The 15,606-nt window shown below is 32.0% G+C and overlaps 1 protein-coding gene across 2 annotated transcripts in view; it reads left to right on the top strand.

Annotated features, from left to right (window-relative positions):
• Window positions 1-15,397, top strand: part of LOC114331412 (NPC intracellular cholesterol transporter 1 homolog 1b) — a 104,460-nt gene extending 89,063 nt beyond the window's left edge. For both annotated transcript variants that reach the window (XM_028280999.2, XM_050654830.1), the window contains exons 22-24: window positions 9,163-9,276; window positions 11,117-11,279; window positions 15,071-15,397. In XM_028280999.2, coding sequence (XP_028136800.1) covers window positions 9,163-9,276; window positions 11,117-11,279; window positions 15,071-15,156 — 363 coding nt within the window. In that variant the 3' untranslated portion in view covers window positions 15,157-15,397. The remainder of the gene's footprint in view (window positions 1-9,162; window positions 9,277-11,116; window positions 11,280-15,070) is intronic.
• Window positions 15,398-15,606: the final 209 nt, after the last annotated feature.

Here is a 15,606-nt window from a genome sequence, read left to right as displayed (position 1 = left end):
CCAAATCGAAGAACTTATATTTTGAGAATGGAAGAACATGTAAAAAACAGTATTTTAACGTTTTCTACACTAAAATTTGATTAAAAACTTGTGTTAAATAAAAAAAACTTATTATTATGCCTAATATTCACATTTTTGAGTCCATTCTATTCAAACATTGCTTTTCCATTGAGATGTTACGATAAAAAAAATGCAAATTTGTTTAAATAAACACCAAATCACTGAAAAATCGCTTCACATGATAGTTTGAGAAAAAAAGAAGAAGAAGAAGAAAACGGTTCGGCAAATTTCTAGATCCGCCATTGGCGGAGTAGTAGAGAGAATTGGAAATAAACACGTTGCCCAATATGATATTCAAACTTCAAACTGTTTGAAGAAGTTTGATTTCAAGTCAAACCTAAAGATATCGAAATCAAGTCAAGTCAAACTTTTTTACAAAAAAAGTTTGGTTTTCAAGTCAAGTCAAGTTTGCTGAATAAAATAAAACTAGTTTGACTTGATGCATGTCTAGTTGTGTTATAAAATGGTTTTGAAAATACTATGTATCTAACGAGTTACAAATGCAGAAGTGTTAAAAAGTCTACAAAAGGATTGCGAGGTAATAAAGAACATCAAAACAAAAAAGCTGGAAAATTTAGGCCACAGTGCCAAAAGTGTGAAATATAATATATTAAGGCTCACAATGCAAGGTAACATTAAGGGTAAAAGATCCATAGGAAGACGAATAATTTCCTGGCTGAGAAAGCTAAAAGAGTGGTATAGTTGCAGCTCAGTAGATCTTTTCAGAGCAGCCGCCAATCAGGTACGGATAGCTGTGATGATAGCCAACCTCCGATACGAGAAGGAACTAAAAAATAAACTAACTTACGTGCATAGAAATCGGCCCACCTAAAAATTTGGTCATTTTTGAAGTCTCGTATTTCCTAAACCTGTTGTCCAATTTAAGTGATTTTTTTAATATGTTATAGTCTTATACTTCAACAATATCGCTGTAATAATATTATTGCTAAACAGGTAAGTTTTATTTTATACCGGGTGTAAAAATAATAGTGTGTTTTTTCCTCAAAGTTCGGAACACCCTGTGGAATATTCTCGCGTATATAAAATATTGAAATTAAAACTAAACTATAGGCTTAGGCTTTCTTAACATTTTGCTATTTGATTCATTCGCTTATGTTGGATAATAAAAAAGTTAGGTATTTTAACAACTAGCAACGTTCTTCATCAATACAGGGTGTTTCTAAATAAGTGCGACAAACTTTAAGGGGAAATTTGACATGAAAAATAATGACCGTTTCATTTATAAACATATGTCCGCAAATGCTTCGTTTTCGAGATAAGGGATGTTGATTATTTTTTACAAACTGACAATTTATTTACTGCTCTAAAACCGGTTGAGATATGTAAATGAAATTTGGTAGGCTTTAAAAGGTAGTTATTGCGCATATTTGACATACAATTAAAAATTTTATATGCACCATTGGCGTGCATACGGGTCATATTACCCGGTCATATTACCCGTATGCACGCCAATGGTGAATATAAAATTCTTAACTGTATGCCAAAATATGCACAATAATTACCTCTTAAAAACAACCAAATTTCATTTGTATATCTCATGCGGTTTTAGAGCAATAAATAAATCGTCAGATTGTACGAACCAATTCAACATCCCGTATTTCTGAAACGAAGCATTTGCAAACATATGATTATAAACCTAACGTTCATTATTTTTTCATGCAGAATTACCCGTTAAGGTTTGTCGCACTTATCTAGAAACACCCTGTATTGATGAAGAACGTTGCTAGTTGTTAAAATCCCTAACTTTTTTATTATCCAACATAAGCGAATGAATCAAAAAGCAAAATATTAAGAAAGCCTAAGGCTACAGTCGAGGTTTAATTTAAATATTTTATATACGCTAGAATAGTCCACAGGGTGTTCCGAACTTTGAGGAAGAAACACACTATCACTGTTACACCCGGTATAAAATAACACTTACCTGTTTAGCAACAATATTATTACAGCGATATTGATGAAGAATAAAGCTATAACATATTAAAAAATCATTTAAATCGGCCAATAGGTTTAGGAAATACGAGGCTTCAAAAATGACCAAATTTTTAGGTGGGATTTCTATGCTCGTAAGTTTATAAAATGGAGAAGTAAAAAAACATGAACAGAATTGAAGCATTGCTGAAGATACCTTGGAGAGCAAGAAAAGATTTTCCGGTGTTTAACAGTCTTTAGAAATTCTCTATCTTTGGAAGGTCAACAAAGATAGAGTATGAAGACTGTTAAACATCGGAAAATATATTATCGGGGACATATAGTGAGGGGGAATCGATATAAAATAATATTACAACTGATCCTTAAAGACAAAATAGAAGGCCGTAGAAGTGTAAGGAAGAAAACGAGTTTCTTGGTCAAATAAAATTCGTACGTGGACTCAGATATCAAATACACGACAATATTATTCCATGTTGCAGAAGACCGAGGAGCTTTCGCAATGGTGATCGCCAACGTCGGATAATTCTGATACTTCACGTGAAGAAGAAGAAGAAATAAAATTATTATTTTGCATTTGATTAAAAGAGTAATAAACAAGAAATCAGATAAAAGTAGTAAAAATGTTAATTTCATCAAGTATTGTAATACTAGATAAGAGATATTAGATTAGATTCAAACTTACTCATGTAACCAAACATAAACAGTCCTCAAACATAAATACACACACCGGCAAAATTAAATGAACACCTTAAAAATGGGACATGTTTGATGTATCGAATCTCCTAAACCAGTTGTCCGATTGGAGTGATTTTATTAGATAGGTAAATGTCATTTTATACTGGACGTGACAATCATACTGTGTTTTCTCGTTAAAATTCTGAACACCCTGTGGAATATTTTAGCCTATATAAAATATTAAAATTAAAACTCTATTGTAGCCTTAAGCTTTCTTAACATTTTCTTGTTTGATTCATGTACCTATGTTGGATAATACAAAAGTTAGGTACTTTAACAACTAGCCATGTTCTTCATCAATACAGGGTGTTTCTAAATAAGTGCGACAAACTTTAAGGGGTGATTATGCATGAAAAAATAATGACAGTTTACCTGATAAATATATGTCCGCAAATGCTTCGTTTCCGAGATAAGGGACGTTGAATTTTTTCTTGCAAACTGACGATTTATTTATTGCTCTAAAACTGGTTGAGATATGCAAATGATATTTGGTATGTTTTAAGAGGTGGTTATTGCGCATTTTTTGACATACAATTAAGAATTGTGTATTCACATAAATGGATATATCTATAATGTTTATACCCATATGTACGCCAGTGGTAAATATAAAATTCTTAATTGTATGTCAAAAAATGTGCAATAACCACCTCTTAAAACGTACCAAATATCATTTGCATATCTCAACCAGTTTTAGAGCAATAAATAAATCGTCAGTTTGCAAGAAAAATTCAATATCCCGTATCTCGGAAACGAAGCATTTACGGATATATGTTTATAAAATAAACTGTCATTATTTTTTCATGCAGAATTACTCCTTATAGTTTGTCGCACTTATTTAGAAACAACCCTGTATTGATGAAGAACTTGGCTAGTTTTTAAAGCTAGACCAATCAAGTTAGTAAAAAATAAGCCGTTTTTCGACATAATTGAAAAGACGAGGTTTGACAGTTGAAATGTGTAGTATGAGATATTACAAAAAGGCTACCATCTTGGGATTCATCAATTTTTTAGTGGAACATTTTTTAAATAAACAATCAAAACGTCAAACTTAGTTTTTTGCTCATAACTTAAAAACTTGTTTATTTAGAAATTTCACGTCCACAGATAACTTTTTCAGAAAAACAAGATACATCGATAGAGATACACAAAATTAAAATCGGTTAATAAACAAAAAAGTTATTGCAAAACGGACGACAAAATCACTGTTTTTGAATATTGTTAATAACAATTTTATTGTTTATTAAAATATGTTTAAATATACCTAAACTTGAGGGCATTATAGTGTTTGAATGGTGTGCAAAAAATGGTCCAGATCTGTTAAGTAGTTTTTGCAAAATTTAATTTGTTTATAAATTTTTTTGAAAAACGAGCTAAGTTCTGAGGCTGGTCCAGTTAATATGGCTGAATGTATCTCAATAATCAGGGACTCATTTCCTTCGTTAAGATGTATACTAATACCCTATGAAAAAAAAAAAGTAAAAAAAATTACATGTACGTACACAAAATTATTTGTTAATAAATAGCAGTTTTTAAGCTTAAAAACAATTACAATAATTTCGTAGAAATTAGATCAAATTAAATTAAATTAAACACAACTTATAAAAAAATTTTTTAGGTCCTACGACCCTTGGGGTCTGAGATAGCCCCTTTTTTTTGAAAAAATCACTGTTACGTTAATTAACAACACTAAGAACTGAAATTAACCAATCTTTTATAAGAAAAGTCAAAGTTTTTAACAAAGTTTTTTGCAAAAAAAATGTTAAGAATTGTTTAAACAGTATTGTTATAAAGAAAGAGTATTTTGCGTTCCGATTAAAGTAAAAAAAAATGATGGGCGCAGCCGAATGAGAATAAATTCGCGGACTAGCATTCGCTAGCGCTAGACCGTTGCAGCCCATTTTTTTAACATTGACAGTATACCGGATTTGAAGCTTAATATTATATTTATATATTTTGGTAGAAACTTGAATTTTATGAATATTATTATGTTGCACATTTATTTAGTAAAATTATATTTTAAATAAATGAATTTAAAAAATAACAATAAAAAGGCCACAAAGTTAAAATATGCAACAGAAAAAAAGTTACGCGACCTTATAGACGAGTGGTACTCCCCCCCAAAAAAAAACGCTCATTTCTCGAGATATCAACCACGGTGTGGTGAAAGGCTAATTTTGGTCTTACTTTATACTTTTGATGGTGATGAAAACGAAAATGAGTTTTATTTTGAATTTTAGATGGGGAAACATTGTCAAAATCGCAATTTTACCCTAAAAATAAAAAAAAAATGAAATCACGTTTTTCTTAAAATTAAAAGTTACACCACTTTTTTCTATAAAACATTCATTTTGTTCTCTGTACTCTAGATTTTAACTTAAAATTAATTAAACAGCTAAGTTTCAAATTTTGTTACTCAACTTTTGCGATTAAACTTTGCAATTCAAGAGTCTGCACCTTTTACTTCAAACAATTTATAACTTTCTTTATGGCAAGACAGAAATATTGAAGCAGGTCCCATTGTCTTCAGAAAGGTGAGAAATATATACTATAAAAATATCAGAAAAAAATATTACAATGGAACAGAGTTGTAGCAAATTAAACTCAAAAAACGTGATTTTTTTTTATTTTTAGGGTAAAGTTCCGATTTTGATAATGTTTCCCCACGTAAAATTCAAAACAACCCTAATTTTAGTTTTCAGCACCATAAAAAATGTATGACCACAATTAGTATCAGTATCTCGAGAAATAAGCTTTTTTGGGGTGTGCCCCTCGTCTATAAAGTCACATAACATTTTTCCTATTGCATATTTTAAATTAATTTTTTTTGGAAAACTTCTTCATGAATTATATTTTATTTCTGTATTAATTAAAATTTTAAACTAAAAAGATTGTCACTCAACTTTTTTAAGTAGACATGAAACTAACGAAATCTGACGACAAAATGTTTAAAAATTAACAACTTCTCTTTTAACGTGTTGAGTCATTTTGGACAAATCTCATTGTTATTTAAATGCTTCAAAGATAACACAGTAAAATTTTCAAAAGGAAATATTTACAGCGACCAAAAATACAGTGCGTTAAAATTGAAAAATCATCAAAATTTATTTTTCGCATTTTTGCATAAAATTTGATTTTTGAACATGTTCCATTAATTCTAGAAAAAAATTAACTCCATATTCGGATTCAGAGACCTCGAAAACATAAGGAATGACGAAAATTTGTCATTCACCTTAAAGTGGATTTTTGTGGTCGGGATAACGTAATTTTAATAGTTGCTGCGGCATGCCGGTCACCAACCGCGCCCACTATTCAGTCAGTCGACTACGCCCGCTATTTTTTACTTTAGTCGGAACGCAAAATACTCTGTGTTTATAACACTCCCATTTAAACAATTTTTAACATTTTTTCTTACTAACAACTTTGTTAAAAACTTTGACTTTTCTTATAAAAGATTGATTAATTTCAGTTCTTAGTGTTGTTAATTAACGTAACAGTGATTTTTTCAAAAAAAGGGGCTATCTCAGACCCCAAGGGTCGTAGGACCTAAAAATTTTTTTTGAAAGTTGTGTATTTTAATTAGCTTTCCGTATTTTTTATTGCCATTTAATTTGATCTAATTTCTACGAAATTATTGTAATTGTTTATAAGCTTAAAAACTGCTATTTATTAACAAATAATTTTGTGTACGTATATGTAATTTTTTTTTACTTTTTTTTTCATAAGCTGTTAGTATACATCTTATCGAAGGAAATGAGCCCCGAATTATTGAGATACATTCAGCCATATTAACTGGACCAGCCTCAGAAATTAGCTCGTTTTCAAAAAATTTTATAAACAAATTCAATTTTACGAAAACGTAAAATGTAATTTTTACGTATATGTAATTTTTTTTTTACTTTTTTTTCATATGTAACGAAAAAGGCGATTGACTACCCCGCTAATTGAAATAATATTCGAAAATATTACCCCAACTAACCAAGATAGCCATCGTTACACCCTTAGCTTAGCTCAGTCACTCAGGTGTGTGTTCGTCTTGTCCTAACCTTAGAATGAACTCTGAAAATTGGAATGGAAGCAAACAAAACATAGTTTTTTAACTAATCATGTTTATTGTTCATAAAGATATAATAAATAAAATGACTTAGTAAATTGCATTAACAAATGTATTCAAATTCTTGCCAAAAACTAACAATTCTGGATTATACTTATGGCTTTTGGTAGCTGATGGTATCTTCTTGATGTCGTATGGTACTGCTGTGGACTTCTCTTGACCTGGGCAGATGTTGAGGCCCTAGGTCAGTGCAGCAAAAGATGTTCAGTGTTGCAGCCTAGATTTCATGGTCCATTGTTGTGGTATAGCCCTAGTTCCATCACCGGTGTGGATGGCTTGAAGCTCCCGGAGGGAGGACTGTGATCTTTATTCCCAAAAACTATAAAACAGAGACACATATCAACCATCAAGAAGAAAAACCAAAATATACCTTTGCCACAACAGTATTCAGAAATAGTAATTGGCAAGGGTAAATTACATAGAATTTAGATGAGAATAGTTAAAATTCTGATTACCAAACGTGCATATTAATAGATGAAAAGAAATATAGAAATCAAACACATGGTTGAACATTTGAAGGTTAGATAAAAAAATTAGAAAAACTGTTAGATGGAGAAATATAATTACTGTAAGAAATTATTAAAAAAACTATATGTAGCTCACCCCAAGAGGAAGATGATTTGTTGAAATAAAATGATTTATTTTTGGAGCTACTTTGCTTTTTAAAACATTTCCACCTCCATTTTGAGAATGAGATATGGGGGTTGTCACTGTCATTAAAATGACATGACAACGAACCTTGGACTGAAATTTGAAATAACGAACATGAAACACGAGAGAAGATACAATGTAAATAGGGTTGCCTATTATAGAACGAGCGCCAACCAATTTTTAAAGGGGAAATGGGTAAACCAAATAGAAGAAGATAATGATTAATGAAATATTAAAGAAAATAAGGTAAAATAATTATTTAAAAACAAAATATCAAAGATGTGACGTTTGTAACGTTACACATAAGCTGTTAGTATACATCTTATCGAAGGAAATGAGCCCCGAATTATTGAGATACATTCAGCCATATTAACTGGACCAGCCTCAGAAATTAGCTCGTTTTCAAAAAATTTTATAAACAAATTCAATTTTACGAAAACTATTTAACAGATCTGGACCATTTTTTGCACACCATTCAAACACCATAGTGCCCTCAATTTTGGGTATATTTAAACGTATTTTAACAAACAATAAAATTGTTATTAACTATATTCAAAAACAGTGATTTTGTCATCCGTTTTGCAATAACTTTTTTGTTTATTAACCGATTTTTATTTAGCGTATCTCGTTCGATGTATCTTTTTTTTTCTGAGAAAGTTACCTGTAGACGTCAAATTTCTAAATAAACAAGTTTTTAAGTTATGAGTAAAAAGCTAAGTTTGACGTTTTGATTGTTTATTTAAAAAATGTTCCACTAAAAAATTGATGAATCCAAAGATGGTAGTCTTTTTGTAATATCTTATACTATACATTTCAACTGTCAAACCTCGTCTTTTCCGTTATGTCTAGTAAAACCTAACTTGATAACTTGATTGGCCTAAGCACCTAACTCTTTTATTATCCCACACAAGCAAATTAATCAAAAAAAAATGTTAAAAAAACCTAAGGCTACAATTGAGTTTTAATTTCAATATGTTGTATAGGCTAGAATATTCCACAGGGTGTTCCGAACTTTGGGAAAAAACACAGTAAGATTGTCACATCCAGTATAAAATGACGTTTACATATCTAGCAACAATATTATTACACTGATATTCTTAGATAATAAGGCTAAAACATACCAAAAAAATCACTCCAGTCGGATAACTGGTTTAGAAGATTCGATACATCAAACATGCCCCATTTTTAAGGTGTTTCTTTATTTTTGCCGGTGTGTGTATATTGGAAGAGAGGAGAAAAATACAAAGTAGTAGGAGCAAAGAACACCCCGAAATTAGACATATAAGCAAAATATTACAAAAATCTATAAGGACGGACAAAACCGAAAGTACAAAAGTGAATAAAACCAATGAATAATTAGAGATAACAGGAGGCTCAAAGATCTAAGGAGAAAATTAACGAATGGCAAAAAAGGAATATGGCACAAAATAAGTAACACACTAAAGAAAATGAAGAGAAATAAAACTTCGGGATATGAAAATACAGTATAAGATTGAGGATTAAAAGTTTCAGAGAACGTATAGGAACTGTTCAATTGTTCATATGTCTGCAACAAAGCGACCATTTACAATACTAACTAATTAATATAGCAGATAATATAACGTATACATAAAATATGTACTAACAAATTTTAATTATATTTTTCATTATTTTAGAGTGTGGGTATAGCAATTGAATTTTGTGGACATATGGTTTACGCATTTGAGAATTCTGCGAAACATAATGCCCTGGATCGAGCGACAGATGCCTTGGCGCATACAGGAATTAAAGTAAGTTTGTACCCTCGGAGATCCGTGGAAAAAATTTACACCCAAATTAACAAAATTCAGTTTGGCAACACTGTGTAAATGTTGATAGTAACATATCCTTTTTAAGATAAACACAACTGTAATTTAGTCCAAACAAATTAATATATTTTTTTGCCAACAAAAATGGGATTTTTCAACCAAATAATGTTTCAAATATGATGTGCAAAATAATTTTTAATTGGGTTCTGCCAATGGGCTTGCTCTTTTTGTCATTAAACTAAAAAAACCTTCAAATTTCAGTCATTAAATCATTATTGTCTGGTTATCGTCTTAATTATTTTAACTGTACTAATATCCATCGAGTAATTCTAAATGATTAATAGGTCGTTAAAACATTTTATCTGTAGCGGCTTCTGGAATATCTTAAAAATATCGAATTTCATTGATAAAATGCACATATCCCACCGATCTTCGCTTCGACCATACCTAATTAATAGCTTCCTTAATTACATTTCTCCATTGGGTCATATTCTATTCCCTTTACCGACATGTCCTGCCCAAGCGTTTCCCGCAGGTCTTCTTTAGACTTCCTCTCCAACTCCTTCCAGAAACCCGCACCCCCAGATCAGCTGTTTGTTATGCGTTATGTCAAAATAAGTTAAATGATTAAATGCAAAATTTATCAATCGATTGAATTGTGTGCGGATGTAAAATTAAATGTTACGCTATACCTTTGATGATGAATGTCTGCTTCTTCTTGTTTCTCCAGGGCACTGGATTCTGGAATTGGGCTAGACTGCGAAATCTTATTCTTTCACGTGGGTCACGACGTGTTACTTTCACGGGTTTATACTAAATACGCGTGACGTTATATGCGTAACGGTTATACGATTACTTAAACCTTGATTACACGTAACGAGTATTGTAGCGTGACAGTGTTCTCGGCCGAGTGCTCGTTTGGTATAAACATACTAACGAGTACTTGGCCGAGCACTCGACCCAGTAATATAGCGAGAAAGTCACTCGGATCTTGTTCTATTTACTAGGCCGAGTCTTCGACCTCCCACCCTTCAATCGTATACTCGCCAATCCACTCGGTATGTGTTAACAACACTCGCTGTATAACTGTGCACATTACCACTTTATCAGAGGAGACGACTTGAGTTAATGAATGTGATTCTCAAAAATAGCTAACAAATGGAACTCAGATAGGACAATACAGTTTAGTTCAGTTGTATAAGTCACACCCGTGCTTATGAAATTTCAAACCTTTGGAGTATAAAAATAAACAAGTACGTGATGCAACATATGTATCGATTGTAGAAGAAATAATTATTGTTGGTTTTAAAACTCAAGAAGTCAAAAAAAATTAAGTTCGACGTATAGACAAGAAATAAAAAAAATCAATGAATCGAAGAAATCGGGAGTACCGAGATTTGGTCTTCTTAAAATCCATTGTCTATAGTCCAAAGACGCTTATCTCTTTCTCATAATATATCCGTCAATTCTTGTATAAGCAGTGGTATAAGCTGTTTGATATATTTTTAATGTCAGCTTTACGATCCATAAGTACACTACTCCTTGTTTTTGTGAATCGAAACTGAACTGACTCGCCTCCAAATTAAAAAATTGCCAAATGCGTATAAACCATCTCTCGCCCTCACCACTGTCTCGGCCTAGTAACAATTTGCTGTCTCGCCACTGTACTCGTTACGTGTAATCAAGCCATTAGTATGCCCACGCCGAAAAAGTTTCGCCGCATCCCTTAAGTAAGTTAGGGGAAGTTTGGAGCGACGGAACATACATTATTTATTGTAATATTTATATTATTCTCATTACTCTAACAATTTTTGATTTTTAGGTACTAAGCGGAATAACCCTGACAAAATTCTGTGGTATTATCATTTTAGCGTTTGCTAGTTCTCAGGTCTTTCGGATATTTTATTTCAGAATGTATCTAGGCATCGTGATAATAGGAGCACTACATGGATTGGTGTACCTTCCAGCGCTGCTCAGTTTCTTAGGTAAGAAAACATTATAGCTCATAAGGATTAAGCCTTGTGTACTTCTGTGTTTATTTTCAAAAAATAGAAGTTTTTTACATTGGTTCCTACGATGTATCGCTATCATTGGCCCTACAATCCCTTGTGGGCCTTGGTCTGATCTAGAATCAGTTTCCATTTCTTCCTATAAGTGGTTTTCCAATTTCGTACTCTTAATACTAGTAAGTCGTCTTCCACTTGGTCCCTAAATAGTGTTCTTGGCCTGCCTCTTCTCACTCCACCTCGTTCATTCTCCCTAGATGGCCCAGCCACCATTGCCTGCTTATTTTGATGGACCTACCAATACTAGGGACTTTTGATGGACCTACTTAAAGCTCCCTGGACCGCAAGAATAACAAATGAAGAAATCCTGAGAAGAATTGGTACAGAACGACAACTGCTATGTACAATTAAACAGAGAAAAACGGCATACCTGGAGCACCTAATTAGAAATGAAAGATACCAGTTTCTGCAAACCTTAATTGAAGGAAAGATCGAAGGAAGAAGGGGAGTGGGCAGGAAGAAAATGTCATGGCTCCGTAATGTCAAACAATGGACAGGACTAAAAAACATAGGAGACCTGATACATACTGCAAGGGATAGAAAAAAATGGTCAAACGTGATCGCGAACATCCATTAGTGGATTGCATAAGAAAAAGAATACTATATTTACTATAAAGGTGGTAAAGTTCAAAATTATGCATCTACGCCAAAATCTGTTCGTCTGCACGCCTTTATAAATATTGTTATGATCTGCTTTCTATTACTTTTATATTAATTAGTATTTATTTAATTAATTATTTAATTAACGCAAATCATACATAAAAAATTAAGAAAAAATCTCAGGGTGCCTTTTGTCATAAAAAATTTAATTAAATTCTCTTAGGTTATACTTATCCTTTCTCGTGGCTTCAGTATCTCTTAGTTGATCCTTATCGGGATAAAATAGGAAAAGGAAATAAATAGAAAAATCATAAATAAGCACATACAATTACCTTTATTATCAAAAGCAATGTTCTGTAAATTTATCAATTAAATTCTGTGGGCAAACTGTCCAAAAGAAACTTTTACCATATAAATTAATCTAATTCAAACAAATATTTATCGCTTTGTTCTTGACACCATTAATAAACCCAGCTAAACAAACAAATTTGGTATTCGCAAAATTACTTATACTTCCTATTAAATTTTTGAAATGTTGGAATCTTAAATTCATATGCTTTTACGTAAAAAAATTAACTTCTGATTATAAAAAAAATATATCACATAGGTTATTGACTGACCTTTTTGATTCACACACATTGATGTCTCCTCTTGACCCAAACAGCTCCTCCTTGTTGATTATGTTAGGCTACCAATCAAAGCCCTCTCCGTTCTCAGCAAACAATCCAAAAGGATACCAGCAACTATTTCTCCAAAACACAAGCCAGGCCTCTTTTTGCCAGTACTCGTTCAATAAACTCCAAAATCTCTCCTCTCTTTCTCTTAACAATAATCTCCTGAGACCCAAGTATCTTTTTACTTAATGTCACAAATAATTTTAATAACGATAATTCTTGTAACTTACTCTCTTGGACTTTACAGAATCAAAGAGGTATTTCTTCTCGATTTGATTTGTCTCTCATTCCACTTTTCAGCTAATCTCACTATAGAAACAACCACTAGTACTTGCTTCTGAACTACTCACTAAAACTTTTTACTGCTCTTCTCGAATGCCGGTAACACAATAATCCCTCTTTCCAAAACTATCTGAAAATTCAACCTTCTCTCCTTCCCAGTCCAAATTGCCAAACCAATCACAGACATTTCTTCTTCCCCATTCTTTTTTCATTCGAAACACCCACTCATACTTTCAAAAATATTCCTACCATCATAATAATTACTTTCGGGAAATTCTACAAAATTTACTCGGGGTTAAACAAAAAGAGATTAAAATTCCAAACTTTCTTTACCTTAATTTTCTAAGAACTAATTACCTATGGCTTCTACCTTTCCCGTAATAAACAATCGGTTTAAAATAATAATCCTAAATAACTTTCACTTCACTTTTATTTACAAATGTTTTTAATATTCTTCATGGAAAAATTCATTAAGGAGAAACCACCTTGCGTGAAAGCTAACTTCTAATAAATATTTACAAATCAATATACAGGGTGTATCAAATTTATGTGCCCGCGTTATATTAAAAAAATAAAAAATTTTATTCTATCTTTGATTGATAAATTGAAACACAATAATATGTCTGAGTGTTTTACGTTCAAAACAGCCTTAAGTGGCAGGTTTTTGTCATCATCGTCCACCTTTCTGACGGGAAAGTGAGGACGGGCTTGATAAGAGTTGTGTATCTCAATATTTGCGTTCTTTTTGTGACTATGTTTGATGTAAGTTTCTTTAATCCATAGTTTGTTGATTTCTGCAGTTACTGTGTTACTTTGGTTGATTTGTGCGCGTAGATATATGTGAACTCTCTTAATCCTTCGAAAGTATATGTTCTAACCGTTAGTTCTTTGGGTTTTGCTAATTGCTTATTATTTGTCACCTTCATTTAGTTTTACTAGTATTAATGCGTAGCTCCATCCTTTTTGCTGCTACTTCCAATGCCGTGAACGACTAGACCGGGTCCACCTTTCTTCTTGATGTTATATCAATATCATCCGCATGGGCTAGTATTTGTACAGTCTTATTAATAACGGTTCCTCATGATGTTATTCCACATTCTTTAACAGCTTTCTCTAGGGCAGCTGTTCTCAACCTGTGGTATATGTACCACTAGTGGTACATATCATATTTGCGGTGATACGTAAAGCCCGCATGCAAAACCAACATAAGCGCCTTTCATTTTTTTTAATTAGTATTTTGTGTAACACCAGCAGAAAAAAAGCTCATTTTGGTGCCCCCAAACAGGATGTTACCGTTCAGTGTATCTCTTGCAGGTCCGTTATTTCCAGCATATAATTTAGATTACCTTGCGAGATAGGTATTTCAGTTAGATGGTACCAAAAATAATTTGGTGGTACATGATTCAAATAGGCTGAGGACCACTGCTCTATTGCAATGTTGAATAGGGGGCACGGTAGGCTATCTACGTGTCGAAGTCTAATTTGTGTTCTTGATATTTCGTGCAAAGTTCTTGATATTCTGTTACTATGATGTACCATCTATGTAAGATAATGACACGGTGTAAACTCCAATTTTAACACATATCATGTAAAAAATTACAATCCGGTATGATATCATCAAAGTACAATAGGTTGCCTGCTTTAAGGCGCGTTGGCATTACTAGTGAATAACGAACGTGGCTCACGCTTACGTATTTTGCCCGTGCTATTGTTAGATATAGTATTTTTACTACAAAAACGTTATTACGTAGGTCAAAATTTTTGACGTAAGAGAACTGTCAAAACATTAGAATGTGACTTTTCATTATTGCTGTCAAAACATTAGAATGTGACTTTTCATTATTGCTATGTTTATAATAAACATAGCAATAATGAAAAGTCACATTCTAATGTTTTGACAGTTCTCTTACATCAAAAATTTTGACCTACGTAATAACGTTTTTGAAGTAAAAATACTATATTTTATTATCTATTTTCAAACTCGAGCAGTACATTTGTATTTATGCAACGTAAGCGTGAGCCACGTTCGTTATTCACTAGTAATGTCAACCCGCCTTTAAGTTGTAATTTATCTGAATTAAACATAATTTCTTCGAGCCTAATTTATATTTAAAACAATAAAATAGATCATAATCTATCTTGTATTCATTTTAGGGGCACTAAAATATTCTACACCAGCAGAAAAGGATACAGAAAAGGATACACACGTAAAGGAAAATGGATTCCACAAAGAACTGTAGAAAACTGTTTTTTGGAAGATAAAACGATATTATGAGTCATTTTTGTATCGTCTTCAAACTTTGAACGGATCTGTCATACCAATTTTCTACATTTGTGTCAGCGAATATATCAGGGATTCTTAAGTGAGGACTTTAATTTTAAAGTGCCTATTGATGTTTAAGAAGTGTATATATGTACTGTTACTAGAATTAATTTTTTATACCTATTTATTGTTTTAAAATAAAACTTGTTTTAAAAATAGTTGGTATTTTCCTTTAATTATTTTCCAGATTTTTATTTTCAAATAAAATATACACTGGTCCAAGATAGTGAAGAGATACATATTTTTCTGACGGATATTCTAACACAATTTGTAATACCTACTAGGGAACAGTTTGGTTTAACAATAAACATAAAGAAAACAAAAAAAAAGTTATAAGATATTGAATAAGTGGACAAACTGAAATACT

This window comes from Diabrotica virgifera, chromosome 6 (assembly GCF_917563875.1).
Source record: "Diabrotica virgifera virgifera chromosome 6, PGI_DIABVI_V3a".
Classification (NCBI taxonomy): domain Eukaryota; kingdom Metazoa; phylum Arthropoda; class Insecta; order Coleoptera; family Chrysomelidae; genus Diabrotica; species Diabrotica virgifera.
This window is presented reverse-complemented; position numbering and strand designations above follow the sequence as displayed.